At 45.6% G+C, this 26,159-nt stretch overlaps 2 protein-coding genes across 12 annotated transcripts in view; one reads left to right on the top strand and one right to left on the bottom strand.

Moving 5' to 3' along the window:
• Positions 1 to 22,986, top strand: part of col17a1a (collagen, type XVII, alpha 1a) — a 32,808-nt gene extending 9,822 nt beyond the window's left edge. For 2 of the 5 annotated variants that reach the window (XM_064315220.1, XM_064315229.1), the window contains exons 10-58: positions 592 to 678; positions 983 to 1,057; positions 1,657 to 1,731; positions 2,316 to 2,378; positions 2,524 to 2,694; positions 3,036 to 3,101; positions 3,347 to 3,391; positions 3,720 to 3,854; positions 4,450 to 4,698; positions 5,308 to 5,358; positions 5,634 to 5,669; positions 6,069 to 6,095; positions 6,280 to 6,342; positions 6,648 to 6,752; positions 6,837 to 6,899; positions 7,275 to 7,310; positions 7,395 to 7,448; positions 7,787 to 7,822; positions 8,523 to 8,558; positions 8,768 to 8,830; positions 9,099 to 9,134; positions 9,554 to 9,625; positions 10,267 to 10,293; positions 10,403 to 10,438; positions 10,793 to 10,828; positions 11,248 to 11,328; positions 11,454 to 11,489; positions 11,983 to 12,129; positions 12,678 to 12,812; positions 13,255 to 13,314; positions 13,440 to 13,502; positions 13,649 to 13,717; positions 14,102 to 14,119; positions 14,431 to 14,490; positions 14,602 to 14,652; positions 15,046 to 15,171; positions 15,891 to 15,938; positions 16,364 to 16,492; positions 16,754 to 16,879; positions 17,234 to 17,326; positions 17,573 to 17,707; positions 18,184 to 18,276; positions 18,747 to 18,884; positions 19,176 to 19,325; positions 19,876 to 20,031; positions 20,432 to 20,605; positions 20,836 to 20,916; positions 21,470 to 21,514; positions 21,729 to 22,986. In XM_064315220.1, coding sequence (XP_064171290.1) covers positions 592 to 678; positions 983 to 1,057; positions 1,657 to 1,731; positions 2,316 to 2,378; positions 2,524 to 2,694; positions 3,036 to 3,101; positions 3,347 to 3,391; positions 3,720 to 3,854; positions 4,450 to 4,698; positions 5,308 to 5,358; positions 5,634 to 5,669; positions 6,069 to 6,095; positions 6,280 to 6,342; positions 6,648 to 6,752; positions 6,837 to 6,899; positions 7,275 to 7,310; positions 7,395 to 7,448; positions 7,787 to 7,822; positions 8,523 to 8,558; positions 8,768 to 8,830; positions 9,099 to 9,134; positions 9,554 to 9,625; positions 10,267 to 10,293; positions 10,403 to 10,438; positions 10,793 to 10,828; positions 11,248 to 11,328; positions 11,454 to 11,489; positions 11,983 to 12,129; positions 12,678 to 12,812; positions 13,255 to 13,314; positions 13,440 to 13,502; positions 13,649 to 13,717; positions 14,102 to 14,119; positions 14,431 to 14,490; positions 14,602 to 14,652; positions 15,046 to 15,171; positions 15,891 to 15,938; positions 16,364 to 16,492; positions 16,754 to 16,879; positions 17,234 to 17,326; positions 17,573 to 17,707; positions 18,184 to 18,276; positions 18,747 to 18,884; positions 19,176 to 19,325; positions 19,876 to 20,031; positions 20,432 to 20,605; positions 20,836 to 20,916; positions 21,470 to 21,514; positions 21,729 to 21,778 — 4,007 coding nt within the window. In that variant the 3' untranslated portion in view covers positions 21,779 to 22,986. The remainder of the gene's footprint in view (positions 1 to 591; positions 679 to 982; positions 1,058 to 1,656; positions 1,732 to 2,315; positions 2,379 to 2,523; positions 2,695 to 3,035; positions 3,102 to 3,346; positions 3,392 to 3,719; positions 3,855 to 4,449; positions 4,699 to 5,307; positions 5,359 to 5,633; positions 5,670 to 6,068; positions 6,096 to 6,279; positions 6,343 to 6,647; positions 6,753 to 6,836; positions 6,900 to 7,274; positions 7,311 to 7,394; positions 7,449 to 7,786; positions 7,823 to 8,522; positions 8,559 to 8,767; positions 8,831 to 9,098; positions 9,135 to 9,553; positions 9,626 to 10,266; positions 10,294 to 10,402; positions 10,439 to 10,792; positions 10,829 to 11,247; positions 11,329 to 11,453; positions 11,490 to 11,982; positions 12,130 to 12,677; positions 12,813 to 13,254; positions 13,315 to 13,439; positions 13,503 to 13,648; positions 13,718 to 14,101; positions 14,120 to 14,430; positions 14,491 to 14,601; positions 14,653 to 15,045; positions 15,172 to 15,890; positions 15,939 to 16,363; positions 16,493 to 16,753; positions 16,880 to 17,233; positions 17,327 to 17,572; positions 17,708 to 18,183; positions 18,277 to 18,746; positions 18,885 to 19,175; positions 19,326 to 19,875; positions 20,032 to 20,431; positions 20,606 to 20,835; positions 20,917 to 21,469; positions 21,515 to 21,728) is intronic. The other 3 variants (XM_064315239.1, XM_064315248.1, XM_064315257.1) reach the window with 3 other exon arrangements.
• Positions 22,987 to 23,230: 244 nt separating this feature from the next.
• LOC135243434 (STE20-like serine/threonine-protein kinase) overlaps positions 23,231 to 26,159 on the bottom strand; it is a 29,921-nt gene continuing 26,992 nt past the window's right edge. For 2 of the 7 annotated variants that reach the window (XM_064315313.1, XM_064315304.1), the window contains one exon: positions 23,231 to 26,075. In XM_064315313.1, the coding sequence (XP_064171383.1) occupies positions 25,929 to 26,075 (147 nt within the window). In that variant the 3' untranslated portion in view covers positions 23,231 to 25,928. The remainder of the gene's footprint in view (positions 26,076 to 26,159) is intronic. The other 5 variants (XR_010326630.1, XR_010326631.1, XR_010326632.1 and 2 more) reach the window with 5 other exon arrangements.

Genomic DNA, 26,159 nt, shown 5'->3' with positions numbered 1-26,159 from the left:
TCTCCATTCTCTCACACAACACACAAAGCTTGGCACACACACACACCAACGATTCTCTCAACAACACACTCGTTCTCTCACACACACACACACACACACACATGCTTGGACACACACACACGCACATGTGCACATGTGCACACGCTATAAGCCTGATGTTAGAAGCACCATATTGTCCATGGTTCTATACTCAAAATTACTACGCCAAAATAATTTTTTAATTTTATTGCATGGTTTCCTCTCACATCAATGAATTGCACAATAACATTTTACTCCATTTGTCTTCACCTGAGCTGTAAACCGTGGAATAGTTCAGTAAATAATACATTTTTTCGGCCTAGACAGTTAATGTGACATTCAGTCTGTAATTAGGAGATGGAGACCTTTTACGTGAACACTTCCATCAGCAGCTCTTGGACACGTTACGCAATGCTGCAGCTTTTGAACCAGGCCCTGGTTTTACAGTCAGGCTAGAAGTGCTACCCAGGCGTTGCGAGCTCGTCCGGCGGTCACGTCATGTTCTTTTTTGTCGTCGTTTTTTGGCTCTCGTTCCTCTCTTAACCCCTTTGCTTGTTTCCCTCGCCTTCTCAGGGCAGTACGAAGCCTCCGACCTGCAGTCTATCTTCTGGAGCAACTCGAACGCTAACTACGGCTTCAGCAACGCGAACAACATGGGAGGTGGGCATCAAACTGCAGCCTGAGCAGAGTGCTGCCCCTACTGTGTGTGTGTGTGTGTGTGCGCACGCGCGCGCGTGTGTGTGTGTGTGTGCATGCGTGTGTGTGTGTGTGTGTGTGTGTGTGTGTGTGTGTGTGTGTGTGTGTGTGTGTGTGCGTGAGTGTGTTTGTGTGTGTGTGTGTGTGCGTGCGTGTGAGTGTGTTTGTGTGTGTGTGCGCGCTTGTGTGTGTGTGTGTGTGTGTGTGCATGCATGTGATTGCGTCTCCGAATGCCTCTTTCTTAAATCCACTGTTTGTCGATATTCAGCACTTCAGGGAATCCCGAATAACCTGGCTCTGTCTGGAGGGGCTGGGAACGCCGGTGTGAACACCGGCGGCATGGGTCAGTGCCACTCCACAACCCCACACCGCCAGCCACACACTGCAGCACCACACCGACCAGCCACACACTGCAGCCACACACCGACCAGCCACACACTGCAGCCACACACCGCAGCCACACACCGCCAGCCACACACTGCAGCCACACACCGACCAGCCACACACTGCAGCCACACACCGACCAGCCACACACTGCAGCCACACACCGACCAGCCACACACTGCAGCCACACACCGCCAGCCACACACTGCAGCACACACTGACCAGCCACACACTGCAGCACCACACCGCCAGCCACACACTGCAGCACCACACTGACCAGCCACACACTGCAGCACCACACTGACCAGCCACACACTGCAGTACCACACCGCCAGCCACACACTGCAGCACCACACCGCCAGCCACACACTGCAGCACCACACTGACCAGCCACACACTGCAGCACCACACCGACCAGCCACACACTGACCAGCCACACACTCCCCTCACTCAAGACTTTTCAGACGTTTTCAGTGCAGTACATAATTGAAACTGCTGGTTATTACGTACAAATTCTCTTGAACTTACAAACATGAGTTCTCTCTCTCTCTCTTTCAGTATATGGTGTTATGAATAACCTCAGTTCCGCCGGCGGTGGTGTTCTAACTGCGAATGGAGTCAACACCAATGCAGGTATGTCATGCAATACCCGACCAAGCCTGCAGATGGTGCCAATGAGCAATGCAACGCCAGTAATGCATGTAAACCTCCACATACGTGCACAGTCTCAGAAATCAATAAGAAGTGGAAGATAAATAAGCAATGTTCCTTTAGTCTCATTCCTTGAATTCAAAGCTGAAAGCATTTCAGCGGACAACATTAAAAGGGTTTTTACATTCGATCTATATTTAGAATTAGTTTTTTCATTCTTGACATGATGAAGTTGAAAATCGAATGGTTATCAATGGTTACAATTGGATTCAAATGGTTGAGGGTATGAGGATAGACCCAATGAGTTCAAACAACCTTTATATTGTCATTATCATACAGTCATAACTTTGTTCAGTCGAGGGGGAAAAAAAAACAATTCTTGAGGCAAAGAGTTAGTTGTTTTTCTGTTGCTCCAGCGCTGCATCTATAGAACTGTGTCGAGAGCTGCTTTCCTTTTTGGGGCTTCAGTCTTTACCTGTTTTTGAACAATTCGCCGGTGTAACGTGCGTGCGCTTAGCATGTGTCTTCTCTCCCCCGTGTCCGCGTGCCGTATCCGCGCTCTGCAGTGTACGGAGTTCCGAAGAACACCGGCCCCGCAATCAGCGCGCCGGGCATCTCCGCTGCGACAGGTGCGTCCAGAACCCTAAACGGGAACCACAAATTCTCACCCCAAAACTACAAAAGATGAATTATAGATAATACCTTAAAAGAGAGCATTTTAGAGCTCTTTAGGTGTGTAAGATTTTGACCGGCCCGCCCGGCCTTGTTCTGCAGTGGCTCCCAGCGGTCCAATGGGTGACGACGTCTTCCTGAAAGATTACAAGTACGTGAGCCGGGAGAAGGAGAACGTCCCGGCCAAGAAGGAGTCGGACGTCCTGGTCTCGGCCATCGACAGCGGCAAGCAGTTCCGCAGCGCGCCGCCGGTCAGCAGCAGCACCGGCTCAGGTGAGTTCACCTTGGTCGTCGTGTCTACCTCACCTGGGCAGTGCCACCTGGAAAAAAGACACGGTGTCTATTAGCATTACCCGGGTCTGTGCCAGCGATGGCCAGTCGCACAATCATGTGGGATCTTTCATACTGAACTGGTCTTTCATCATGTAGACATATTTAAATGTATGGAAAGTATTCAAAAAATTTTTTTGTAATTCTTTTTGATATTTATGATGTTAAAAAGTTAAAAAAATCTTTATAGGCTTGTATAAATTGCCCTGATTTCTAGTACAGTACATGCTATGCAATAGTTTAATGTGTGTGTGTGTGTGCGTGTTTTATATCCTTTTCTGAAGATTCCTTGAAGAAGGACAAGAAGGTGTCCGGCTCCATTGATGGACCCCTGAGTGCAGACACCTTCTGTAAGAGTGCAGCGTATTCTATACCAAATATATAAAAATATGTACACACGTGTAGCTGTCTGTTTTTTTCTTTTATCTTTTTAAAGAAAAGGATCTTTAGGTTTGAGTTGTATTGATGTGGGCATGCCACATTCAGTTGTATATTCTGTTGTACGGCGCACACTACAGATTATGCTCCATTTTGAGTTTTTCGTGTGTCCATTTTCTTCATGGAAGCAACCACTCAAACTTATTTTTTCCCACAGATACATCTGAGAAGATGCCTGCAAAAGACAAGGCAGCACATGCAGGTATGTGAGCACAGTTTATCAAGCTAGCCAAAGTCACATTATCTCACAGGACACTGGCTGACTGATTGACTGACTGTTTTTTTGGCTTACTGGCTGGCTGGCTGACTTGACTGGCTGGCTGGTTGGCTGACTGGCTGACTGACTGACTGACTGACTGGCTGGTTTGCTGACTGGCTGGCTGGCTGGCTGGCTGACTGACTGACTGGCAGGCTGACTGACTGACTGACTGGCAGGCTGGCTGACTGACTGGCTGGCTGACTGACTGACTGGCTGACTGACTGACTGACTGACTGACTGACTGTGTTATTCTCCTGTCATGCCCTGTAAGAGGTCCGCCAGGAGAATGGAGGCCTGGATGGTCTCTGCGGAGGTGGGACCTGCTGTTCCTGGTGGAAATGGCTGTTGGCTCTGCTCCTCACCCTGCTGCTCCTCCTGGGCCTCCTGATTGGACTCATTGCACTTGGTAAGATTTTGAAAGAAAAAAAAACACCTGTGCTACGGTGTCACTGTTGGTGCAAAAGGACAATCAAAACAGGCCTACGTGCTCATTTTATTTACCCTGCATTTTATTGAACACTATCAAGCATTATTTACTTTTACAGTCTGATTCCATCGCACTGCAGTTCTCAGTTAGCTGGCTTGTTGGCCAGCAGCATAACAATGACACTATCTGCAGAAGAATATATTGAAAATATTTGATATAACTGAAAATTGTGATTTTGGGAAAAGTACTTCAGCATTTTTTATAAATTAAATTAAAAAGCACTAACATGTTAGCATTAGCATTAACATTTGTTAGCATTGGCCTTATCATTAGCACTAACATTTTGTATTAACATTAGCCTTAACTTTAGAACTAACATCTCTGTTAGCATTAGCCTTATCATTAGCATTAACATTTGTTACATTAGCCTTTCCATTAGCATTAACATATGTTAGCATTAGCCTTATAATTGCCATTAACGTTTCTGTTAGCATTTGCCTTTCCATTAGTATTAACATACCTGTTCGCATTAGCCTCTTCTGTCCTTCACCAGTTTGTTTTTTCCTCTCTCCAGCGGAGGAGGTGAAGCGGCTGAAGGCGAGGGTCGACGCCCTCGAGGGGGCCTCCAGCGCCCACACAAGTCGCCTCTCGTCGGGCGTCAACATCATCGACCCCCTGGACTCCACGTACGTGCAACGCACCGGCCTGGCGAGGACGGACAACACGGTCGACCTGGGCACCCAGCCCGGCACGGACAGTGCCGCCCTGCAGAAGACCGTCCAGCTGCTGCTGAGGAATGAGCTTCAATCTGAGTCTATGAGAGGTACTAGAGCACCGCAATCTGCATATAGGGCGTGAGACAATTTAGCCTTAACATTAGCACTAACATTTCTGTTAGCATTAGTATTATCATTAGCTCTGGCATTTCTGTTAGCGTTAGCTTTACCATTAGCTTTGGCATTTCTGTTAGCATTAGCCTTATCATTAGCTCTGGCATTTCTGTTAGCATTAGCCTTATCATTAGCTCTGGCATTTCTGTTAGCATTAGCCTTATCATTAGCACTAAATTTTTCTGTTAGCATTAGCCAGACAATTATGCGTGAAAGTCACAGGCTTGTTTCTAGTGCCACCAAGCTCAATCAGTAATAAATCAACCAACCAATCGACCACTTAGTACCAGCCAGCCGATAAGCAGGTGATTCCATAGATGAAAATGCATTACAAAACAATGCAGATAAATGAATAGCATGACTATTCTACCATAAATCTTTGTATATGAGAGAGAGTTCAGAAAAGTCCGTGTCCACAGATTCAAATCTCCTGCACAGTGGAATACTGTGGTATCCAGTTATAAACATGTGATGAATATAATTAAGGCGTGAAATATAAGTGCAAGATTATCCTCTGTCGCTTTTTCCCTTTACCTTCACAGTACACCTTGCCTCCTCGATCAAAGGAGAGAGAGGGGAGCCGGGACCTAAAGGTAAGGTCACCTGGCCGGGTTCACAGTACCTGCCCAGGTACAGAAGCTAATGCGCATGTGCTGCGGCAAACACATTGAATTTGTTTTTAAGCATGGTTGTCTCAAAGATGCGCTCCAAATAGCTATGCAATATTTTGATTCCCCTTACATTTTATCATTTTTACATTTTATTTTTTATTTAATTACATTTACAAAATATATTTATAAATGTAACATTTTATTGACATTTACTTTTTATTAAATCCTTCCCTTACATTATTTACATTTTGTTTCAGGTGATACTGGAAGTCCTGGTCCTCCGGGTGTTAAAGGTGAGGTCTTCACTCATGTTGTGGCTCACGATGCAGGTTTTTAACTTGGGGGCGACATAGCTCAGGAGGTAAGACCGATTGTCTGGCAGTCGGAGGGTTGCCGGTTCAAACCCCGCCCTGGGCATGTCGAAGTGTCCTTGAGCAAGACACCTAACCCCTAAATGCTCTGGCGAATGAGAGGCATCAATTGTAAAGCGCTTTGGATAAAAGCGCTATATAAATGCAGTCCATTTACCATTTAACGGCCCTGGCTGTGCTTATATGGTTGAAGGAGTAGTGTCAAACAGGCCCTGTGTCATATCATGTCACAGCAAGCAAAAAATACACCACTGCACTATAACGTACAACACTACAATAATGCATATGTGTTTTTTAACACACATTTTTATTCATTTTTAGGTGATCTGGGTTCACCAGGTGGTCAAGGTAAGAACAGTCACCTTTAGGCTGAAGAGTCTCCACAAGGGGGAGCTATTGGGGTGTTTTGTAAGCGTGGCACTTCACACCAGTGGTACTGTGTGCCCTTATTCATTCAGTTAGTTATTAATTTACTCACTCATTTAAACAGACCTGAGGGTTTCAGCTTGCTTCTGCCGTCTCTGTCTTTCAGGTCCTCCAGGTCTTATCGGACACCCCGGGCAGGAAGGGCCACGTGGACCAAAAGGAAGTGCAGGTACGGAGAGGTGATGATGGACGAGGCAGCAGGTGGCACATTATTGGGCTGTGGGGGTGTTGGGGGGGTGGGGTGGGTGGAGCGAGGGGTTGGAACAGGATGAGATGGATGGGCAGGAGGTCAGAGTCAGTGCCAGCCCAACCCTTCGAGGGGCCCTAAGCAGGATTTGCTTTGCTGCCCCCCCCCACCCCCCAAACCCAACATTATGAATAATATATATTTTAGGATAATGTAATGCCAGCTTCTAACAGTGCAGTGTTTAGCCACAATTATTGGGCGTTGTGTGACACCTGTTTGTGCTTAAGGGGAACCTGGACCGGACGGCCCACCTGGGCAGAGAGGCCGAGAGGGACCAGCGGGACCCCGTGGAGAGCCAGGTCCTCCAGGAGTTGGAGAGAAGGGTGACAGAGGTACGAATCATGCCCTAAATTTGTCATTGGGGGAGCTGTGTCACTTGAGCCCAGGTGCATCGCTTTAATTTTCCATTTTCACAGGTAATGCTGGTGAACCTGGACTTCTAGGCCCACCTGGACAGCCAGGTCCACTGGGACCCAAAGGTAAGAGAACCAAGAACCAAGAAGCCCAGAACCAATCATCGGGTTTTCCGACCCATTTAAATGCCTTTTAACGTGTGTTAATTTCACCGACACTCAGGCTTTTAGGAGACTTGCAGTGTGCATATATATATGCCTATAGCAAGACTTACAGAACATTTCAGCAATTTAAGTCAGGCATAAACACTTGATGGAAAGGAGTAATGTGGCGTTCTTTTTTTGTTAATGTAACCTGAAAACAAATGACAAAATGGCCGACGTGTGCCATGCGGTCCAGGTTTCAGTCTGGCCGGATGAGTTACCGGAAGCCTTGAAGAAAGCAGCTTTGTTTCGTGTGGTCATTAACCCTTTAAAATGTTCTCCTCCTCTCTGCCAAAGGTGATGGAGGTGCCCAGGGTGCTCCAGGCGCACCTGGTAAGAGATCTATTTTTCCCCATGTTTCATTTGCTTTGATTTTGAAATTTTAGCAACGTGTCACACACAATCCTCTGTACCCAGGTGCCCCAGGTTTACAAGGTTTCCGTGGAGACACAGGACCACAAGGACCAAAAGGTACAGATATGTGCACACCTCTGTATATTTCTGTAAGCCGGCTGGAGGTAAAAAGGTTAAAAAAAAAATGTTAAAAAAAAGGAGGCACATAAAAATGCATGTAAGTGCAAGTTGAATTCTTAAACGTTTCCTTAAGTTTGTCCGCAACTGAATTGCATCCAGGAGAAATGTCACAGTGATTTTTGGCTTTCAGATTTGCAATATTCTTCACTTTAGAATACATAGATGTACATCCACACCACCCCCACCAACCCATACTTAACACCCCACCCAAACAAAAATATATAAAGATACACACACATTTCCTATGCCTAACAATGCCACTGTTCCTTTTATAGGTGAACCAGGAAGTGCTGGGCCACCAGGAGTCAAAGGTACGGTACTGTAGATTAGTGCAGATGGGGAAACTACAGCATGTATGAACAGTAGCACGTATCACGCTGCACATACACCAGGCGTTTTGATCGTTTGTTGATCAATGATGTCAATTCCGTGCCTGTAATTTGTGCTGTTGTCTTCTGCTGTGAAGTGTCTTTGGGTGTTTAGAAAAGCGCAATAAGTAACATATATTATTACTATTATTGCTACTATTAGTAGTAGTAGTAGTAGTATGTAACAGAGACTGTCCCAAGATAAACACATTCAGTATAAACAGGAAGGCTTGGGCTATGTCAATAGCTGGTTGTGGGCGGGACTGTGCTATTCTAACAGTAGAATAGCACAGCTAGCCTTGCTAGCGCCATGCCTGCTAGCCGTTACCGTGGAGACACCCCCTCCGCCAATCCACCGATAGCTCTCTCCTGTAGTACTGCGGAGCCCTCACAGTGTGAGAGAGTCACTGGTCAGCTGGTGAGAGTGACGGAGGACTGCACACGCTCTGGCGACATTGCTGCTGGTTTTGTGTGCGCGGGTTTCGCACACTAGCTTAGTTCGCTAGGCTCCGGCGAGGCACGATAGAAGCTCCTTTCAGTATTTCAGCCCCGCCATCTTGTTTAATCCTCGTTTTCACGGGGGTCCAGAAGGGCTGGTCGACAGTGGTCCTGTAAGTGTAAACATTTTTGGTTTCTCCCACAGGTGAAGGTGGGGAGAAAGGTCCCCGAGGCCCAGCAGGTATGTACACCACTCAGTCTGTTCTGGGGTGAAGGGACAGGTGAGGGTCACGGTGTGTTATAGTAGTGTCCAGCACTTAATGGATTATCAGTGCTGGTGAAGCTGCCGTAGAAAAGTGTTGGACTGATTTAAGAGTTTGTTGGGGTGTGGGTGGGATGGGGTGGGGGGGGGGGGGACTTAAATGACTGACTACTCTCCTTATCCCAAAGGTGAACCAGGCCAAAGGGGGCCACCAGGACCCCCCGGTGAGAAAGGACCTAAAGGATCTGTGGGTGAGTAAGACAGGAGAGGGGCAGTAACGTGGGCAGTAACAGGAGGGGGGCATTAGCACAGGAAAGGGGCAGTAACATGGGCACAGTTACACAGGGGAGGGGCAGTAACAAGAGAGGAGCATTAGCACAGGAAAGGGGCAGTAAAAAAAAGTAAAATGTAAAAAAAGTAATATGCATTAGGTGAATTATAACCAGTGTTGTCTGAATCAATCACGGTGTATATCATATGTGCCTCATCGTATTTAATTGAATTAAATGTGTCAAACAGGTCTCCCTGGTTCTGATGGAGAGAAAGGCCCCAGAGGTCAGTACAATTATATTTCTGCTCTTTTGTGAATGAAAATACATTTATTCTGCACCATTAAGTGTCCCAGATTAACAAGAACAGCGTAGATTATTGTCTAGAGAAACGCCTCATTAGCATTGTAGCCTGTAGGGTGTGATTTGGTAAAACCCCAGATGACTTGTCCTTGTACTGTACAGTAATCATGTGAAATCACTGACAAACCCCTAAGCAATTCGACAAAGTGCTTAAAAAAAAAAAACCTTTTTTCACATTAGCTACGTTAATACGAAGCCTCATACTCCACGTCCAATCGGATTAACAAACCCAATCAGAATAGAAATGTCTTGTGTGCCCACGTCAGTCAGAACAGACTGTCCCATTCCCGTTTGGTAAAGAGCTAAAAACCCTTTTGTTCCTTTACACTGTCATTTCTGAAGGGGACCAAGGACCGGCTGGGTTGCCAGGAGCCAGGGGGCCGGCTGGGCCCCCAGGAGACGGGGGTAACCCAGGTATGGCACGTCCGGCTCATTCAGCATAGTAACAAGCACTGATTCAGCATCCCACTTCCCCCCCACGTATGTCATAACTGGGGTCTGATCCAGAGCCTGAATTAGGGTTAACTGGCCAGTCCAGGGGCGGTATGGTGGTGCGCTGTCACCTCACAAACCAGAAGGTCCTGAGTTCGAATCCCGGTCCGGGGCCTTTCTGTGTGGAGTTTGCATGTTCTCCCCGTGTCCACGTGGGTTTCCTCTGGGTACTTCTGGTTTCCTCCCACAATCCAAAGACATGCAGGCTAGGTTAATTGGAGAGTCTAAATTGCCCCTAGGTACGAGAGGGTGAATGAATGGCGTGTGTGCCCTGTGATGGACTGGTGGCCTGTCCAGGGTGTATTCCTGCCTGTATTCTTCCCAATGCATGCTGGGATAGGCTCCAGCTCCCCCCGCAACCCTGGCCAGGAATAAGTGGGTTAGCTGTGGATGATTAGTCATGCCATACTTGGGAATTACTAAATATATGTAATTGTACATAAGCCATAAAGATACTGTTTAGAAGAACTTTTTTATGTCTGTTAAAAAAGTACCAAATACACCTGCTAGAGGTTGTGCCTCTGTATTTACCTTCTCCTCCTAATGCTGAATCAAACTTTCAGGGTCACCTGGACTTCAAGGACCACCAGGTATGTTATTTTCATACACAAACAAATGCTGTAGTTTACGGTTCAATTCTTTCTGACAGAGTTTTTATTTGTCAAAAATACGCAATTCATTGTTTCCCTTGTATTTTAGGTATTCCAGGAAACCCTGGGACACCTGGCCAGAAAGGTAAGAATGCTGAGTCACTCTGGATCTCTTAATTGCTTCTAAATAAATTATAAAGCCAAAATTATACAAACTGTGAAAACCAGATGATTTTATTCAATTTGGGAATGAATTTATAAGTACTAAATTACTACCGACCAAAACATTTGCAACCACATATAATGAATGTAATATTAAATCATACATTGCACATTTACTGTATATCACAGGTCTTTTATGAATATTTATTAAAACGGGATGTTATGGTAAAAAGTTCATTTCTCGCTCGTGGCTCAGTTTTGAGTAGTACATGAAATGTATCACTGCAAGTATTCACTGAATCTCAGATCTGTATGTTTCTGTGTTTTTCTGTTTTAGGTGACCCCGGTGAAGCTGGAAAAGTCATTAACGCAGGTAAAAACGTGTGCTCACCACGGTCATGGCAAATCTACATGTAGTTAAAATACTAATGTAATTACATTCTCCAGCAGTAGTTAACTACATCTCAAAATGACAAAAAAAGTACTTAACTACAGGAACTACCAAATAAGTTTGGCCCTAAAACATATACATATATATACATATTTTTTTTCCAAACCTTTTTGACCAAATACCAGCTACTCTCTCTCATTTCCCTCTAACCCTGATTAGTCAGTAGCACACTGCTAACAAATCAATTGGAAGCTGCGCTCTCCGTCTCAATTTTTGCTCACTCTGTTATTTCAAAAACCTTGGCATCCGTTGAGTAAATGAGGACTCACCTGCACTGTAAAGGCATGTGATGGTTTTTTTTTTTTTTTTTTAAAGTGTTTTTTTGTTTGTTTGTTTTGTAGCCGGCTCCAGCTCAGTGTCCATCCCTGGTCCTCCTGGCAGTCCTGGACCTCCCGGTCCTGCTGGACCCCCTGGTTTGTCTGGTAGGTCGGTGGGCTCTAGTGAAATAACTAACTCGATGGAAAGAAAGCACTTTTAGTAACACCTTCTATGAGGTGATGGTTATTTCTTCACCACATTTTGGTGAGATATTACTGTGTCTTCCCAGGTCCCATTGGCCCTGCTGGAATTCCTGGTCAGGCTGGTAAGTAACATTTCTCTGAGAATGGATGGGGGGGGGGGGGGCAGTGTAGTATAATGGGTAAGGAACTGGTCTTGTAACCTATAGGTCACAGGTTTGATTCCCAGGGACTTAACCTGCATTGCTTCAGTATATGTCCAGCTGTGTAAATGGATGCAATGTTAAACATTATGTAAAAAATGTTGTGGATGCAAGCTTCTGTAATGCATTGCATAGCGATAATATGAGCAACATCTGGAAATTCACAATGGGTTTGTGTGCTTTCACTGCCAACTGGGAGTTTTTTGTTTCATTCTACTTCATGCACTTGTTATTTTGAGGGTTCAGACCTGGTTTTTGCCGTTTCTTGCCCTGTTTATTCTGCTACCCTGTAAAACGTCTTTTGTGACGATTTCCTGTAAAGAGCACTAGGCAAATAAAGTCAATTTTATTTTATTTGATTTGATGTCATTTGATGTCTAGCAGGCTGCGAACTATGTGATGTGTTTTTGTGCAGGCCCTAAGGGGTCCCCCGGTGAGAAAGGAGAGAAGGGACCGAAAGGAGACAAGGGAGACAAAGGGGAGAGGGGCGACAGGGGCGAGAGGGGCGAGCCCGGTCAACCTGGGAGAACCGTCGAAGGACCTTCTGCTCCCAAATACGAGAGTGAGTGTGACTTCCGTTATTACACGGTCTGGGCTGGCTTTTTGAAGAACGTCAAACAGTCAAGCTATCGTTTTATCATTTCTAACATTAGTCCGCGTTCATATCGAACAACACAGCACACCGCTAGCCCGCAGAAGACAAATCATGTCACTAGCAATTTGTGTCGCTAATGCATTGCTATAATATATTGCTAAATTGCTATATAAATATATTATTCATTAGCTACTTGTGGTGCAAAAGACTCATCGCTTGACATTTTGGATACTACAATTGCCAGCTTCCCACCACAAAGACACAGGCACGTGTTAAAGGACCTGGCAACCATTCGCGGGGGCGGAGTTTCGATCAAGAGCAGCTAGCGAGATTGCTAGCTGCTCTTTGGGCTGAGATTGCAGTTCTCCCTTGTGGACACTAGATGGCGTTTTGAATAACATATTGCGCCTTTCATCGCCCGGTGAACTTCAACAGTTGTGAAATACGTCCGTTTTCGGATTCGTGTCCACACCGTAAAAAGCACCTGTTCATGCCATGTCCCAAATCTCACCCAGGTGAACCTGGCCGCCCTGGAGCTGCTGGACCTCCTGGAACACCTGGAGCTGCTGGATCCCCAGGTATTCCCGGGCCCCCCGGACCCCCAGGACCCCCCGGACCAGCAGGACCAGCAGGACCAGAGGGCCCTGAGGGTAGGAGTGTTTTTTTTTTTTAAATATACATTTTTTAAGCTTCTCCCTCTTCCTCTCTCCATTTGGAATGCCCAATTGCATTCGTCGTCAACGATCGTCACTGCAACCTCCACTATGGGTACAAGAGTGCAGGCAAGCAGGCAGGCAAGATAAAATTCAATCTGACTGCTGATTGGTGCCTTTGCCAAGGAAAAGAGGTTCGGGTTAGATCGATTTGTCCTCAATGTGTGAATCGTAAATCGATAAGTGGTAATGAGTTCAGTCACCGCCAGTTTTAACACTGTTGAGAAGCCGACGCTTCCATTGGACTGTGAGAGGTTAACATAACATAATGACAAATGTTGATTGAAGTCAGGCCAGTGACTACAGTGAGGTGAGTTAAAGCTCAGAATGTCAGAATATTTTTTAATTTAATATTTTTTAACCCTGTGTTTTAATCCAGGAAGAGCTTCAGTTGGCCAACCAGGTCAACCTGGTCCAGCAGGTCCCCCAGGACAGCCAGGTGAGCCTTGCTTTTTTGGAAGTCGGATGGTCACGGAGAACGGAAATCGGGTCACGTGAGGGTTTTTGCGGCACCCAAAGCCTCTTCAGTATTTTTCACGTCGGCTTTTTGATTTTCCTCTTCAGGAGTCGGAGCGCCCGGACCCCCCGGTGAAAGAGGAGAGCCGGGAAGCTTTGTGCCAAACCAAGGTTTGGCGACTTTTAAGCCATTCAACATTTCCAGTCTCGCCAAAGAACCACATAAAAGCTTGGGCATAAATATAGCCTTAAAGCTGAATGGTACTGTATGCTGATTTATTTTATATATGCTGATTAATTTTTTAATATTTCACCAGGGGCATTCTTTGCTGGGCCTCCCGGTCCTCCAGGCACTCCTGGACCTCAGGGACCAGAGGGGCAAAGAGGTGGGTCAAGCTCATTGGCTAAACCAGACACACACCTGATATACTCTGTGCCAATCAGAATGGCCACCACCTGTAAACTGGGGTACACCCAACGACCTATGCACACAACCGATATGCTCAGTGCCAATCGGAATGTTCACCGTCTGTAAAATGGGGTACACCCACCAACCTCCAATTCAATTTTTGTATGACTAGCTTCAACAGGGGCAAAGCATTGTGACTGTAACTGCAATATTTTATTTTTGTGACATTGAGATGTGCCCCCACCCTCACCCCAGACATTAATCACATTTTATGGGGATTGGTATTTACCCCTCAGTACTGTGTAAATACAGTGATGAAGTACTCTGTTCACCCAAAATGATCCTTTTCTGATTTTTGCAGGTGAAAAGGGATACGATGGTAAGAATCTACCTCGAATGGCTTTGGCACTTGTGGTGGTACTTTGAATAAAGTGAAATAATGTTCGCAATTCATGTTGACACAGATGAGTTACTGTACGCTGCAGACCATCACAATGTACATAGCCACTGTACTGTCTTCTCACCAATGTGCAAACAGACAGAGGAGCACTAATGGGTGCCTATTGTGGCTGCTAGTTGTAGTAACTAGTGTCTTCGCTGCTGATGGAAACTGGCTTTTGCTCGATGGATGTTTTCTGAACTGATGGTGACACATGAATGACTTGTCCTTCTGCATTGTTCATTCTCTAGGACAGCCAGGGCAGCCTGGTCTACCAGGAAGTCCCGGGCCTCCTGGTGAACCTGGCAGAGGTGGGTTGGGTTAAAGCATGTACAGGTTCTTTCTGTGTATAACGGGCTCTGAACCATGGACTTCTCGACTGACATGTGGATGACGGTCATTCTGCGTTGTTTATTCTTTAGAGCAACCTGGTGCACCTGGTATTCCTGGGCCTCCTGGTGAACCTGGAATAGGTGGGTTTAAAAAAAAGTTATAAATATAGGAGAATGGAGAAAGGAGCTGTGTGATGAACAGAAACCACTAGAGCTTCCCAACCTGAGTAAATTGAGCGAGTGAGTGAGTGGAGAGTGTGAGCGTGAGAGAGAGAATTCTTCAGTTTTTTTCTATAAGTAGTCAACACTAAACTAAAAATATTATACACCGCTCCGTTAACTATCCCGTCAGCTTCCAGCAGAAACTTCTTAAACAAAACCAGCTGAAGATCTGAAACAAGTATGGCTAATTAAGCAATTAAGAAGAACCAAAGTTGATGAGATGGCCAGAAGAGGAATACGGTCCTCTTTTTGCCACCCATGGTCCTCTACACTGGTTCTGCCGTCACATGTCTGTGTTCGTTTGCAATGCAGGATTCCCAGGTGCGGAAGGACAACCGGGACCTCCTGGTCCATTAGGGCCACCGGGTCCCCCAGGACCACTTGGGCCGCCGGGGCAACCAGGGCCTTCAGGACCCCAAGGACCACCGGGCCTCACTGGTAAGGCCAGAGTCATTCCAGCTCAAACGCTCTCCTTTTGCTTAATCCAGTGCTCTGCAGCCCTGTTTCTGGATCTAGTGTACACTGGACCGTTCAGTCCCAGTCCAGACTGAGGAAACCAGATGAGGGGAGTTAACTGCATAATTAAAGACTGATAAATTAAATACTGAGCAACAGCAGAAAAACCAACCAACCCCTATGGATCTCCAGGCCTGGGGTTGCATACTGTACCTTTGGCTGAACCCGTCCAGACATATGTACATGGTAGTATATTCCATGGAGTCATTTCTAACTCACTCATCAAAGGTGTAAGTCTCCCTGCTCAGCAGGGCTTTCGTTTTATCCCTTGGCTCTGCCCAAAATGTTCTCTCTAAAATGTGAGCGTGGAACTTTGAGGAGCAGATGTACTGAGGATAGTTTAGGTCCACTGTCTGACCACATCACGTCTGTCTCATTGGGTACAACGATTATATTAATTTGGAAATCGGGCACACAATTAGGGACAAAGAAGGGAGAGTAACTAACAATTAATTCATTTTACTTTAGGATCACTTTACTCATAATACAAACTCATAATGCACATTCATGTTGCAGTTGCAGCATCATACTTCCTTTCCAATTAAAAGTCTGTCCTAATGTTAGTGTACCTTGCTGTGCGTAGCGAAATGTAGCTTTATGTTAAAGTGTCGTATTCATGCGTTGTTTTTATTTTTATCCAGGTGAAGCTGGGGTGCCAGGTGCACCTGGAATCCCCGGATCTTCATCAGGTGAGTATCAGTCTACGTTTGACACCTTGACATTTGACAGAAATTGGCCACGTAATTCGGCCTGGTGGGTATCGGTCGTATGGCCACCAGTGCCATTTTGGTACCAGATTTCGGTACCCAACCCTAACCGGTGCCCCGCCCTTGTATATTGATAGTGACAATAATCAGTTTACTGTAGCGATAATGGCCTGAATTCTGTCAGTTTCTCTTTTCCTTTGTGACATTTAGTGGATTTCTTCTTTACAAAGAAAAAAAAATTAACGTGGTATTTATTTGTAAGTCAACGTTGAAGGCAAATGTTTGATTCCAAGCAGGTGATTCTCCAGGTACCAGATAACCTGAATTTGTCTTGGAAACCCCGTTTCCATGTTTTCGCTCCTTCTGTGTCAGCTGGTGTAAAGTACGAACGCTTCACCTTTACCCAGGTGGCCCCTCGAGAAGTGCTCCAGGTCTACCCGGCCCCCCAGGTCCTCCTGGTCCTCCAGGCGTCCCAGGGTCTGGCTCCGGCTCCCCGGCTGAAAATGTCCGCCAGGAAGTTGTGAACTATCTTCAAAGTAAGTGGCGTGTGAGGCTGCACACACTTGAATCCCCATTTTGCGAATTTGCGAAATTGCATTTACAGGGCTGGTACCGTATGGGTCTATATTACAGCAGACGACAAAATGGCATTTGGTGTTTTAAAGCTGCCTCTTTCTTGTTAGTCACTTTTCTGATACCCGGGTTTCAGTGAGTCATTGGTAAGACATAAGGTGTTATAATGAATCACTGAGGTGTTGAAGTGATACTGTGTAATTTGCCCTGTTTTCTCTGTGAAGGTGAAGGCATCAGGCAGTACCTGGCTGGCCCCCCAGGGCCTCCTGGCCCACCTGGACCCCCAGGGATTGGCTCAGGTGGGCCGTCTCTGGACGAGCTGGCCAATCGCATGATCAACTACATCCAGAGTGAGTCAACGTGCTTTCACAAATCACGCTGTCTAAAATGTGCCCCTTACAGCTACAACTAAAGAGACATCAGCTTTTTATATGTCCTAGTGTAGCTTTACACACACGTGAGTGTGTACATGCATGTGCAGGTGTTTGTGTCAGAGTAAACACAGCGAAAAATTGATTAAAGTGCTGTTCAATCTATCTCTGTAATTTTGTAGCGACAATCTTAACACCCGATTATGAGGACGTGTAAACTGCTGCTTCGTGTGTAGTTCAACGAGGTCACCGTAAGCCATGTGCTGTGCTGTACAGTACGCAAACTGAAGGCGTTAACTCAAACGGCCCCTGTGCTCACGGCGGTATTTCCAGATGGCGGTATCAGCAGCGGGACCCCAGGTCCTCCCGGCCCCCCCGGCCCCCCTGGAACTGTGTCCATGAATGACATCGTCTCTCTGCTCCAGAGTGAGTGCCCAGCTTTACCGCCTTCCGTGCTATGCTGGAATTAAACGGTTTAAAACTGCCCTGTTTGCAGGTGGACGTGTATCCTGGGTGGATCTCCTGATAACCCGTTTTCATGCAAATGAGATTGGCTTGAAAACAATGGAGGTCATTGCAGAACTCAGCTGTATCAGTTAATGACTCGACTATAAGAGGCGTCTGGCGACTACTCTTTGTTTAAGAGACTTATTATGCATTGCCGTTGTCAAGGGGAAGACGTGCGGCAGTTTGTGATTGGTCCTCCCGGTCCTCCCGGCCCTGCTGGTCCTCCGGGCTCCGACAATAGCGACTATCCTTCCTTTAACCCGCAGGAAGTGGCCGGGCGTGTCCTGAGCCTCATGAACGGTAAGCTCCCCACGAGCGGATTCACACTGTGACTAAAACACACACACGCAACACTCCAGAGATGTTAATAAAATGTTTTAGAGACAGTTGGTACTGATGCTCGGTTAGTTCCTCACAGTTGTACCTCCCCTAGTCCACCCCCCATGTAGACAAAACCCTTCTACTTCCTTTCCTTCGCTAACAGATGGCAACGATGGGCAGTATTTCATGCATTCAAAATACTTGTATGTATAATGCATGTATGTATTTCATATGTAATATAGCTTACTTGCATCTTTTTAAAAAACATAGTTTATAGTGCAGCGAGATCCCGTTTCCAGGAGGCATTTTGTATTTTGAAAAAAAAAAAAAATAATAATAAAAAGTACATCCCTGGCAGACAACCTAGATAAACACCGGTTGATCAAGCAGACAGCCTCAGTAACAGTGAGCTGATCTTGAATAAAAGGTGTCTTAACTTGATCCGCTGCTCTCAGAACAAGAGAACGAGCGCTTGCGTGGCCTCCCAGGGCCTCCTGGGCCCCCAGGCCTACCTGGCACCCCTGGGGACATTTCCAGTTTGCTCCAAGGTACGAGCCATTGGTCGGGGGCTTGGATCTCTTGTCCAATCACAGAAGCAGAAGGGCATGGCCGCTCGCAGCCTGGTTTCGCAGTTTGAGTACTCGCGGAAGATAAAGGGGGCCGTTTTGAGGTTCTCGGATTAACACTGATCCATTAGTAACGTGAAATGAGGCCTTGTTGGGGACGGGAGACGGGGGACCCGGGGAGCGGGGGGTTGTTGGTTAGCTAAAACACAGTGAGGAGGCTAGGAAGCCATGGAAAGTAGATGACCAGTTGTTCTGGTCATCGACTATCCATAAGAATGCCATGGATACTAGTGTGACTTGGATACTTTTTTTTTAGTATATGAAGAAGCATTTTTCCCAAAACCACCCTATCCTGCATGCCTACCAGCATGATAATCTCAACACTGAATTATGCTTGCGTAGTACCTTCATCTCTTCCTCAAATTAGATTGCTTTGTTTTTGTCTCCTGAAGGCTTAGGACCTGAGAAGCTGTCTGGACCCCCTGGACCTCCAGGACCCCCTGGCCCCCCAGGACAGACTGGCCCCCCAGGACCCACCGGGGACAGTGGCTTCGGCTACAGGCTGGACGAAATTCGGGACTACCTGCAGCGTACGTTTAGAGCAAGCGATGCCACTCTCGATGTTTCCTGATAAACGGCATAAAGACTAAAGAGAAAAACAAAATTTATGGCAGGATGTACCATGTTGGAGGGAATACTGACAGTTCCTCTGGATAATGTCCCCCTCTCCTAAAGGGGTCTCCTCTTTTTACTGTAGTTTTGTCTTTTGGGTTTTTTTTTGCGGGTTTGGTGACAGTACCTTGAACATAAAATGATAACACAATTTGCCAGCTTCTCAGAAGAAAAGAGAAGGTATTCACCGGACTCCCGTCTTTTATCAGGAGATGGGTTCGTTGGACCCCCAGGCCCCGTCGGGCCCCCTGGTCCCCCTGGCCCGTCGGGGTCCGCTGGGGTGGGGAGAGGATTGGTGTCCTACGCAGAGAACACAGGACAGGCTTTTTTCCGCGCTGAGCTGCAGGAATATCTCAGTAGTAAGAGCTCTGGCTTTTCAGCCATCCATCAGAACATTCCGGAGAGTGTGATGGCCCAATCAGCATGCGACTCGTACGCATTTGAATACACTCGTGTGTATTCGAATACAAAATATTTACCAGTTTGTTTTGATATCCTTTTTAGAATTCTGGGCCGTGGTGAAATTTGTTGGGATTGAATGTTTGGGCCAAGGGTCGTTGTTGGATAACTAAGCGAAAGTTATCAGGAATGTTCAATCGGTGGAATCGGGGGGGAAAATGGAAACGTACTTCGCGCAGGTGGTTGGCTGAAGGGTATTCCGTGTCTCCCTGTTTCTCTGTCCAGCGCCGTTCTAACTACTGTGAAGGGGGTTTTCGTGAAGATGGGTTTCGTGTCGTGTCGTGTTGTGTTGTCCCGTTACATCGTGTTGTGTTGTATTGTGTCCCGTTGCGTTCCGTTGTGTCCCATTGCATCGTGTTGCGTTGCGTCATGTGGTGTGGTGTGGTACTGCGTTGCATTGAGTCGCGCTGCGGCGCACTAAATTGTGGGGTGTCCCGTTGCGCTTTACAGACGAGAACACGCGTCGGTTCATCATGGGGCCCCCGGGTCCTCCTGGCCCTCGCGGACACAAAGGAGATCGAGGCGACCCCGGATCCCGCGCATCAAGGGTGTCCGAAGCTCTCGACTACCCAGACGTGGCTCTAAAAGTGACGGATTACATCAAGAGTGAGTACCTTTAACCTCCCCCTGTAGATTGAGTTATTCCTGAGACATATAGATCCATGAGTCATACTCATCCATGAGTCATACAGATCCATGAAACACAGACCCATGAGTCATCCAGATCAATGAATGAGTCTCACTGATCAATGAGTTATTCATCAGTCACACAGAGCCATGAGTCATATACAGTAAACCCATGAATCATACAGATCCATGAGTCTGACAGATTCATGAGTCCAACAGATTCAGGAGTCCTAGCAGAGTCATCATAGATTGATCATTGTAGCAAGAGCTTCTTTACCAATACAGAATTGTATGTAGTCATTCTTTGTGAGCCACAGAGATCCATGAGTCTTATGAATCCATGAGTCACGCATATGGATGGCACTCTGTCCCTCCTCAGCCCAGGGCCTGTTGCGGGAAGTCGTCAATGAGGGCCCCCAGCGAGTCCACTTCCGCCACGACCACGGGCCCCCGGGACCCCCTGGACCGCCAGGACCACCTGGGCCCCCAGGACACACGCAGTACAGCGGTTTCCACGGCAACGTGACCGAAGAGCTTGTGAAGTTCGTCAGAAGTGAGGACAGACGACGGCATTAATATCCAAAATCAAAATCAAAACAATCGCACTGAATATTCAGATGTCTCGATTGTTCCTTGGAGACAATCAGTAGAAAACATACTCTATTATGACACCGTAGGAATGAGAGAGAAACTGCACAGACCATCCTCAGGGACGGTCTACTTAGCAGCTACACACGCACCCACACTGCATGGGCAAAAAATAATTTTCTGTGTCTTTCTCAGCGAACGGGGCCATCGTCGGTCCACCAGGAAGGCCGGGACAGAAAGGAGAGATGGGATACACTGGACACAAAGGGGAAAGAGGTACTGCACCTTCTCTGTTAAAAAACACTGGAAACAGAGGAAATAAGAGTCAGATATTGTAGTATACAGTGCTTGGCATCCCAATTCTGTTCCTGGATAGCTACCATCCTGTAGGCTTTCACTCCAACCCTAATTTGGCAACCCGATTCTGCTAATTAGCAGCTCAGTGAGATCTCTAGCTGTTGAATGAGGTGTGCTTTGTTAGGGTTGGAGTGAAAACCCACAGATGGTAGATCTCCAGGAACAGGGTTGGGCAGCCCTGCTCTAGCTGTTGAATGAGGTGTACTTAGTAAGGGATGAAGTGAGAACCTACAGGACAGTAGACCTCCAGGAACAGGGTTGGCTAGCCCTGCTCTAGCTGTTGAATGAGGTTTAGTTAAAGTTGTAGTGAAAACCTACATCTCCGGGTCAACAGGATTGGGCAGCCTTGCCATAGTACATAGCGTATACTGTATACTGTAAGTCAGAGGAGAGTTCTGTGAATGCGGGGGTGCTAGCTTCATCGTCTATAAGGCCTGCTTGTTTTGTTAAGAGCTGTGTTGCTTCATTGCAGGTGAAACTGGACCACCCGGAATCAGGGGACAGAAGGGTGAAAAAGGTACTACTGGCGGCCTTTGAACGCAGTGAGCACAGTCACACGGTCATCGGTTTCCTTAAGAAACCTGCACAGTTACACGGTCACCGTCCTGTATGTGATGTGACTTTACTAACTGTGATGTTTATTCCACATCTGAAAGCTTTGAAAGGCAACACCTATTGGCTATATTGTGAGCGCATGTTTCACCTTTTTTTTTTTTTTTCAACCATTTCAGGAGAGGCGTCGGGGTCAGTTTGGCGGAAGAAGCGGCACAGTGGTGTGTAAAATGGCGGGAAACAGTATCTGGTGTAGGTGCACCGAGCTGCACCAATCAGATGAGAACTTTTCAGCTCCTCTGTGTCCATTGGGCACATATCAAGCCCAGGCTGTGGGAGACAATACTGCTTTGTATGTTACATAGATATAGTTTCCCGTGAAACAAGTGTTCTTCTTTACTATAAATATTTACTACATTACTAGTTAGGGGGAACATTTATGAGTTGAGGGACTTAGTAGATATGTTCCATATAGCACTGAATCTTAAAACCACTCACTGGACTGTAAATGTGACTGTAGCAGTGTACTATAGTCCACACTGTAGAAATAAGCTTTTAACGGGGACTCAAACTTTGCTTGTAAAAATAAAATGGGGGGGAAAAACGGGTATTCAGTGCAAAGCGCAATAGTAAACCGGACACTTTCGTTTTAGATTAGTTGTTTTGTTTCAACATTCTAGTCAAATGTTGGGTATATGTTTGGTACTATTCAATTAGAGTAGTAGTGTTTATGAATTACTTAGTATTGAAATAACAGGCATAGGTTAGTCAAACACTGTGTAGCTAAAGTATGTAGTATGTAGCTAGTCGAATAATATGAAGAGGGTGTAATATCTAATGTTCTTGTTATTTCTGTTTTTTTATAGTGTTTACCATTTTGTACTTTTGAAAAATTACTTTTGCAGAGCTTTAGAGATGACGATACAGCTTGGGGCTAAGTATGCTAGTCTCACACAGATTAAGGCCGGAAACAAACCCTACGCAAGTACGCAAACGCAAATGACAACGCCAGGCCGACACACTGCAAACGCACATCCTAGTTTGTACACACTGTGGACACGTGCGTTCTTATGTCCATGTGGAGGTAATGAACCCGATTCCTCAAAGGGGCAATCCAGGACAGATGTAAAAGACTTCGCCAAAAAAAAAAAAAAAACAGAAATTGAAGAAGGCGGCTTCATCCTGCCGGTATCTGCTATAGCGCCCCCTCGCTGCGACGCTCGATACTGCAGCTCGCGCTTGTGTTGCGTCAGGAATTTCAAGTGATACATTTTGAAAAGCAACGACGTGTGAAACGGACTTTCCGTAGCTAGAAGCGGCTACGTTCGCGTACTTTGCGTATGGTATGTTTCGGGCCTAAATCTCCACCAAACACTACATTGTAATGTGTGTTTTAATTACAGAGCTTAATAAAGCTGTTCTTTTTTCCATTTTTCATTTTGCTGCAATGGAAGTGCTTATATCCAAGTCTAGATTCAGTCAAGGCTGTATGAATGATTGATTGTTAGTACTTCAGCTGATATAGTTAATTACAATTGTGTTTTACTTTACCTAATGCAATGTAGAATATAAACATTTTGTATAACTGATTGTCCCCTTAGATGCCTTTATTCTGATTATAGCAATTAAGAGTGAACCTATTGACAATAGTCACAGTGTAGGTAAATGAAAATGCTCAATAGACAAGCACAACTGCGATATTTTTATTACAGTAAATGTTTTATTTACGCCATAATGCAAATCAACAGAAACATTTAAAAATAGATAATACAATCAATAAGTTGCATATGATCTACATTGTCAAATTATTTTAAACCTTAAACATTCAAATTAAATGACCTTGAAAGTTTTCAAAACTGGCATGAAAGTGAAACCATCAGAATGAGGAAAATAATAAAAGTATCTTAAACAGAAACATCTTCCATAATGGAGAAATGGCCGTCTCTCCTGAGGGTTTTACCACCTGCAATGCCTTCGTTATACGTGTGTTTAACCAGTCATTGAAACGAGATACACACGTATAAACGATCCCAGAAGAGAGTCTACAGCCATGAATCCAGAGTATGAACAGCATAGAGCAATCCTTCACGCACAAGCTCTTTCTCACTCAGACAATAAATTAGATCACAGGTTTAAATGTGGCTGCCAGGAACCATCTATCAAAATAAGCCACAAGACCTGCATGGTTTCCAGAGGTGCGGAAAAGGCCCATAAATTCAAATCGACTCGTTCATTCGTTATTCAGACCGTTGATTACGCACAAACACAAATAAACACGGGACGAGTGATTTTGTGATTCACGCAAAGTTTTCACTCTATTATAAACGATATGTACCTGCGTAAAATGTTCAGCTCCAGCATTCAGTTAAAGTCAGATTTGAAAAACGCGAGAACGAACCAACCGCCTGAATTCCTGATGGAATGAGAATCGCATCCCTAATTTGGGAATGATATCCGAATGCCAAGTGGAAGAAACATAATGTTGCAAGGAAACCATTCTGTGTATCATTTTCTGTATTTTTTAGAAAAAAAGTTGAGGTGATTAGTGTTGAGGCAAAATGACGTATTGTTCCTGCTTCAAACTAAAAATGGGGGGAATAAAAACATGCAATGCTTCCATGACATGTGATTCAGTTTGTACTGTATAATTGGCATTGAAATGTAAAAAGGCTGGTTAGGGAAAATTACAGAAAATAAAATGACATTTAAGGAAAAAAAACAAAAAAAAAACATTTGTACAGCTTACTTACAACTGTCCTCCATTTTGAAATGTATAACCAGAGAAATGGTGTTCAGAAATAACGAAAAGGCCTTGACCTCACTGGGGTGGGCGTCCCGTGCCACCAACAGGCCACAAACTTACCCTCCTTACCCTCACATTACTAACTCTGCACCACACGGAAGAAATCACACATTTTAACCCATCACTTTTAAAGTAACTTTGAGCTTCTCAGTTAAACTAAAGAAACAAGGCAAGTTACTTCCATGCTTAAAAAAAAAAAAAGTAATTAGACCATAATCAAGAGAATTAAATAGCCACCACAGTAGTATGTACAAACACTAAAGAGGTGTAAACTGTAATGCTTCAGATCATTGAGACACAAGAAATTAAAATAATCTAAACACACGCAGACGGCAGCAATGGTTTTGCACTTGTTCGCTGTCTCACAAGAGTTATCCTCTGTCCTAAAGGAACATATTAACCATATACAAAATATATCATGCCTTTTGAAGATTGACTTTATAAATGTGCACTTTATAATTTACTAAAAGTACATTCTGTTGTGTTATTAAATATATCATGATTTAATTCAGCCAACATGGTACGTATAAATTTAAACCTGCATTTATTAGTGTTTCCAGCTGCTTGAAGTGTAAATAATGTTGTGTGATTTCAGCAGCTGTAGTGCTTTGTGTGTGTATGGTTTGAATAAAAAAAGCAAACCAGCTAAATCAAATTATTCAGGCACTGGGTTTTTAATGTAGGAAATAATATTATACTTGTAATGTGTTTGAAAATACTTATAACAGTAATCTGCCTGAGCTATTTTGGAAGCTAAATCAGGAAAGATAATGCCCACACACTGCTGCTGTAAATACTACCTTAGAACTGACAGGAGAACAACCCCCTCAGAACACTGCATCACAGAGGTGCTTATTCAAAAGAGAAAGGAGAAGGAGAAAACGAGAGAGGAAACGTGAGCAAAAGGGTTCATTAACAAAGTTCTGTGTTCAGCACAGTCCGTGGCTCTGGACTGTTCCAGTGGGTGTGTCTGGAGAGTTAACCGACTCCAGGTTTTCTGCAAGTGGTGCTGATTGTCATCAGTGGGGAAAAATGTGGGAGTGGTTCTGTGCTCTCTGTCCTGTCCCCTCCCACCTGTGCAGAACTTCTTGTGTGTGCTTGTGGATGCAATGGGTCAGGGGCGGGGTTAGAACCTTGTGAAGTGTACACTGGAGGGTGGGGTTAGAACCCTGTGGAGTGTACACGGGGGCGGGGTTAGAACCTTGTGAAGTGTACACTGTAGGGCGGGGTTAGAACCCTGTGGAGTGTACACTGGAGGGTGGGGTTAGAACCTTGTGAAGTGTACACTGTAGGGCGGGGTTAGAACCCTGTGGAGTGTACACTGGAGGGTGGGGTTAGAACCCTGTGGAGTGTACACTGGAGGGTGGGGTTAGAACCCTGTGGAGTGTACACTGGAGGTTGGGGTTAGAACCCTGTGGAGTGTACACTGTAGGGCGGGGTTAGAACCCTGTGGAGTGTACACGGGGGCGGGGTTAGAACCCTGTGGAGTGTACACTGGGGGGCGGGGTTAGAACCCTGTGGAGTGTACACTAGGGGCAGGGTTAGAACCCTGTGGAGTGTACACTGGGGGGTGGGGTTAGAACCCTGTGGAGTGTACACTGGGGACGGGGTAGAACTTGGAGATTCGGCTTTGGGTTGTGGGATTAAGGCATTCTGACTCTCCAGTCATCTTGAAGAAGACTTCCTGTTCCTGCATCTTTCGGGCAAACTCTTCTTCCAGAGCCTGAGGAGGTTTAACCGTGTGATAAATTACAACCAGGAAACTGGCAAAAACATCAGAAAGAAGGGAACCAATCAGAACTGTCTC

This window comes from Anguilla rostrata, chromosome 2 (assembly GCF_018555375.3).
Source record: "Anguilla rostrata isolate EN2019 chromosome 2, ASM1855537v3, whole genome shotgun sequence".
Classification (NCBI taxonomy): Eukaryota; Metazoa; Chordata; class Actinopteri; order Anguilliformes; family Anguillidae; genus Anguilla; species Anguilla rostrata.
This window is presented reverse-complemented; position numbering and strand designations above follow the sequence as displayed.